The sequence below is a fragment of the Mytilus galloprovincialis genome, chromosome 5 (genome assembly GCF_965363235.1).
Source record: "Mytilus galloprovincialis chromosome 5, xbMytGall1.hap1.1, whole genome shotgun sequence".
Taxonomy (NCBI): Eukaryota; Metazoa; Mollusca; class Bivalvia; order Mytilida; family Mytilidae; genus Mytilus; species Mytilus galloprovincialis.
In genome coordinates this window covers 23,283,257-23,289,256 of record NC_134842.1, presented here as the reverse complement: position 1 = coordinate 23,289,256, position 6,000 = coordinate 23,283,257, and the positions used below count along the sequence as shown (strand labels likewise).

At 31.3% G+C, this 6,000-nt stretch overlaps 1 protein-coding gene across 1 annotated transcript in view; it reads left to right on the top strand.

Moving 5' to 3' along the window:
• The first annotated feature begins 878 nt into the window (after positions 1 to 878).
• LOC143074397 (uncharacterized) overlaps positions 879 to 6,000 on the top strand; it is a 50,296-nt gene continuing 45,174 nt past the window's right edge. The window contains exon 1 of the mRNA XM_076249876.1: positions 879 to 962. Within this exon, the coding sequence (XP_076105991.1) occupies positions 905 to 962 (58 nt within the window). The 5' untranslated portion in view covers positions 879 to 904. The remainder of the gene's footprint in view (positions 963 to 6,000) is intronic.

Here is a 6,000-nt window from a genome sequence, read left to right as displayed (position 1 = left end):
ATAAAAACAATATTTTGATAACTTCGAATTTTTTTTTAAGTAACTACATATGCTGCGTATTAAACATCACCAAGTTCTATTTCCCATCCAATATTATATAATAAGTTAAAATAATCTTAACCTAATTTTTTTTAAATACAACCTCACGATACCGAGAATTCACCTTATGTTTTGTAGCCGATATAGGTATATTACTTATTTTTGGCACATATCAAAGTGTGTTGTCATAAGACGTGATATTACGTTTCTTTTATTCTATTTTGGCGGTTGTGTTCTGGGACAAGTGTATTTCATAGCTTAATTTTATTTTGGAAATGTAAAAAGTCAATGCCAGGCTTGTAGTGATCATTTATGATTACGGGCCCATCTAATTTCGAATTTATATAAAGAACCCTATGTGTTATTTATTGAACGATATCAACTTCAGAGTTTATTTTGACAGCTCAAAGAACGGTCTTCAACAAGGAGCCTGTATGTAATCTGGCTATGATCTAATCAAGTAATTAATCAATATCTATAGAAAATAATAACTCAAACAATAGTTAATGGAAAACCATAAACAAACTATTTATTTATTAACAAAAGGTGATGAGTAGAACTTACTGATGATTTTAATAATATTCTGAGGGTATACCCAGGATGTAACGAATTTGTTTTTATTCTAAAATATTATCTTGTGAAATTGTTTATTTAAATTTTTATTAATTTATTAATATTTAATATCATAGGCTCTCAATAAGATATGTTTTGTTTTTTAGCATAATAAGTAAGCAACAACATTCTGAATCATAACCAACAAATAAAAGTAGAATTCAATATTCTTTTCATCTTGTCCAACAGCAACTGAGATCAGTTCATTCATTAAATACAGCTAATTATATTTTAGACAATTGTTGGACTTTAGATGGATATGATGTATTTGATGATATTATTGGTTGTAATATACTGTAAAATAACTCAAGGTAATTATGACATAAGTAGATACTATGTTATTATGTAAATATTTAAATGTATAACACATTACTTTTTTTTTGCAATCATGAATGTAACACTTTTATCTGTGCTACGTTGGATATATTTGGATGAGGTTATTAAGTTTGTGTGTTCACATTACATGGACTTCAGTGGTTTTCTCATGACAAAAACAAAACGTAATCAAATATATCAAGTTTAAAATTTAGTAAAATTGAGAATGGAAATGGGGAATGTGTCAAAGAGACAACAACCCGACCAAATAAAAAACAACAGCAGAGGGTCACCAACAGGTCTTCAATGTAGCGAGAAATTCCCGCACCCGGAGGCGTCCTTCAGCTGGCCCCTAAACAAATATATACTAGTCCAGTGATAATGAGTACACCAGACATGTTTTTCCACAATTAAAAATACGCCAGTGTGAAAATAGATTGACTGAAAAAACACAGCACTATTAATGTAGATACGATCCGGGTAAACGTATCAATATTTAAAAAAAATATTTTTAAAAGTTCTCAGATCCACACTGTTATTATAAAATATGTACATTCATCATTCATAGTCCTACACTATGTCGATACCTATATTTAGCATTGCACAAAGAATTTTTTACACTTAAAAGTGATAAATGTGCACTTATAGGTATGTTAGTCTTCGATGAAAGATGTGTTACTAGTTGTTGTTAACTTTGAACTAGCTTTCAGTAAATACGAGTTTTGTGTTGTCGAAAGATACGTCTTTCTATTGTATCTACCTTATACGTTAAACCTTTTAAACTGACACATTTTGATGTGTATATGTGTTTATGCATAGATCTATTTATTTATTTATAAATTCCAATTCTGTTCTGTTTTCCTATTAAAGGGGCACTAGCTACGAGGTACATAAAAAATCTAAAGTGTGATTTTTTTTGTTCAATCATTAATGAAAGTGAAATAGTGAAATAATAATTCACTTTTAGCAGCTAAAATGGATCAATTTTGTCAAATTAAGCTAATAAAAAAGTGATAAAGAATTATTCCCTTGCAAGTGAATAATTCGACCGCATTAAACCTGTATTCATGTGCACCTCAATTTTACTCCGTAGAAAGAGATAGAATAACCACGGGTAATCAAGGTCGTCATATCGGGGAGCGTTTAGGATAGTGATTTTGTCATAGTTTGATTAAGTTGGTCATGGATAAGTTATGTTACTTCCCAAAACGATTGCCTAAATTCTTTCCAAATGAGCAAATAAAATGCAAATTAAATGTTTGAATCTATGTTGTCTGTCAAACTATCTAAATTGAAATTGTTGTTTTTAAGAAAATAATGTAGGATAACCAAAACAATCCAAATTGGTATGGCTTGGTTAAGCGATTGACATGGTTCAGTTAAGAGTCTAGAAATGTGTCATGGTTTTGGTTACATTTGTCATGGTTTAGATCCAAATTAATACATATTTGTGGCACCTTAATATTGATGGTTTGTTTAAAGGCGATTGTAAAAAAATAAAATAACACAATTAACTAATTGACTAAAGAGGAAAAAAGCCTTGGATGTAAACGGCTAATCGTACATTTATATATGTTTGTACCCCGCGTAACGCATTGTGGGGTCATTGGAAATATCGGGCTTCCGTCTTCCGTTCGTCCATCTGTGTGGTCATCCGACGGTCTCATGTTTACAATTATATCAGAGTTTTTTAGTAATAGTTTGGGCTAGTTCGAAAATCAGTGCCGATCGTGTAGTTTTTAAAGAGTTATGCCCCTTTGAAATATTAGTTATATTAAAAATTGCATTGTTAGTACTCTCAAATTTACAATTCTTGCCAGAATTTTATGAAACTTACGTCATAGGTTTATATTAGCAATCTCTTGGACGAATTAAAAAAATAGTGCCGATCAATTAATTTTTAAAGAATTGTGTTCTTTAGAAATATAATCATATGGAGAACAGCATTTTAATTGCTCTCATATGTACAATTTATACCCGAACTTTATGAAAGTTAAATCATAGGTTTATATCAGAAATGTTTTGGACTGATTTGAGTCCACCTGCTTAGAAATGATACCGTCCATGATACAATAACTCAACTATAAAATTAAACAAACGATATTGAGATGACACCATACAATACAGTCTTCAGACATTCAAGGAACAAAATGTTAACCTGGACAAAAGTTTAAACTTATTCATGTAGTACACTGTAAGTGAAATTAATATGACAATTAATTGTGTGGAATTTAAATGTATGAAAGATCACAAGTTCGAATTAAAAATAGGTCCATAATGTCTATTTTTACGAACAAATAACAATGATTATATTTTATTTATATGGTATAAGTTTATTATGCAGTACCACTTAACTCGTTAAGCCATTTATATTGTATGGCTTAATGTTATTATAATATCAGAAAAAGCTCTGTCAGTTTAGTATTTAGTATGAAAACGTACATTATTAAACATGATTGAAAAACATCATTGAAAAGTGCAATGATACACGTACTGCTGTGCTTAGTAAAAGTACATTTAAACTGTGTACCGCCTTATTTCTGGCCCGACAAGGCGAGAAATCACAGACAATTAGATGACTATTGGTAGCAGTATTCCATTCTGAAATAAATAAAATAAACGTTTTGTCTTAGATTTATGATTTTTTTATTAGTTGTTATTGGCTTGGAATAGACTCAATGATCAGTTCTTTCGTTGTTTTTTTTTTGTTACTACTATGCTCTGTATCGATCTGATCAGTCAAGACTTAGTCCTTTTCAACTAGTTTTCATAGTTTGTTGTGTTGTAACCTGTATGCCCAGATTAAGACAAGGGTCTGGTTGGGAGCACGCAAACATAACCACCTCATATTCTGTAGTCTGTGTTACACTGGCTGCCGTTTTTTTCCTGTATATCATATTTATTTTTTGCTTTTTGTTTTGAACATAAGTCAGACTGTAAGTTTTCGTTTTTGAATTGTTTTATCTTGAATTGTTATCGAAGCCTTTAATTACTTAGAGGTATAAGTTGAAGGCGTACGGCGTACGATGAACGAACATTTACGTCATTTGGTCTAGGGTGGATAGTTTTCCCATTGGAAATCATACTGTATTTTTCTAATTGTATATCATTATGTGCTTTCTTAGGTTATATTCGAATTCCGAATACACCAACTTTTGAAGAAATTTGCTATAATTGAAATTCATGAATATATCACTATAGTGATCTCTTTATATGTGTTTGTTCTATGATTATGATAATTATAATGATAATATCTTAGCTTTACTGTAGACGACTTATTTTCTCGAGCGGTGTCTTTTTGCGAGTAGAAGATCATCGTTAATATGTTAAACTCAGATCTACTCGTCTGGAAACAAAACAACAACATAAGAAAATAGCGACACTATATTTACTCAAAAAAGGCTAGAATGTGTTTAACATGAAAAAAAGTATCAATAAACATATAGTTTAACCGTATTTTAATAGTTGTACATGCCTGATCATTTTGATTGTAACACTTCCATCATTAACCACAGGAATCACATAACTGAACCATGTCGAACATGAACTAAACCATGACACTAATGAACCAAACCATGACACCGAATTTTCTGTAATCTTAAATTGTGTGCAAGTAAAATTGAGAAAGGAAATGGGGAATGTGTCAAAGCGACAACAACCCGGCCATAGAGCAGACAACAGCCGAAGGCCACCAATGGATCTTCAATGTAGCGAGAAACTCCCGTACCCGTAGGCGTCCTTCACCTGGCCCCTTAAAAAGGCTCCTGACTTGGGACAGGCGTAAAATTGAGGCGGGGTTAAACATGTTTATGAGATCTCAACCCTCCCCATATACCTCTAGCCAATGTAGAAGAACATAACCCGTGTCATGCCAACAACTGTTTTTTGAAATAAATATGTTTAGTTCCGATGCAAAAATCCTATAAATGAATCAATATTAAAGCCATAATATGCAATCTTTATTGACCTGACAACAGTATCGTAACTATATCACTTCGTAATAAGTCTGTTTAAAGGTTTTGTAAGCTTTTGAGGTGAATACTGACATTTTTGTGCTTTGTAAAGAATATTACCATAAAAGATTGGATGTGAAATACTTGACCGTATAAGATGTCTGCATGTTGAGTTATATTTACGAGTTATTCCTTATACCGATGATAAAATTTAGTAAATGTTTGACTAGTTTGTGATATCGAAAACTCTGGTGTAATAATTTTTCAGTAATACATAAATTTCTCTCGCTAAAATCTAATACGTTGTTACAAACACGAGCGAATCGTACAAGTTGAGATATAAAAACATCATAAGATGGTGACAAGGGAACGTCACCATCTAAAAATGGATAATTAACGATCGGAAATGAAAAAAATATCTCTTTTATCATAAATTTTTGTATTAAGCTTCCCGTTAATGAAATAGATATCAAAATATCAAGAAGTGTAGGTTTTTATTCGGAAAAGTTGACGGCAGATTTAAATCTTAACGAAATATGTGATGTTACACACAGTAAAGAAATAACCGTACATTATGCATTAGATACGAACAACAACTTATAAATTTTGACATATGCAAGCATTATTTTGTGTCAATTTGTAACTATATGATGAAAACTTAAATGTACTAACATATTAGCAATAGACAAAGATACTTGCCAGCTTGAATTTACATTCAGAGGTTCCTTTAGCGAGAAATCCGAATGTTTATATTTTGTCATTGATTGTCAATAAAAACTCTTAACACAACCATGTCTAACTTTACCAAACCATGACAAAATCACTGTACTAAACGCCCCTCGATATGACGACCTGACTACCCGTGATAACGCATGCATTGTCCGTGTACGGTTATTTAAAGGAAAGGAATGTCAACATTGAAAGTGAAACAAAGGTAGATAATTTGATTGACTGATTCGATCCACAAAAAAATCATTGTTATTTAGGAAAAAAACGACGGTAAACATAACGTTTTAATCTACAATACAAAATTTAGTAGACATATAAAAATCCAACTGAACGAGTTGCTTAATCTATTTAT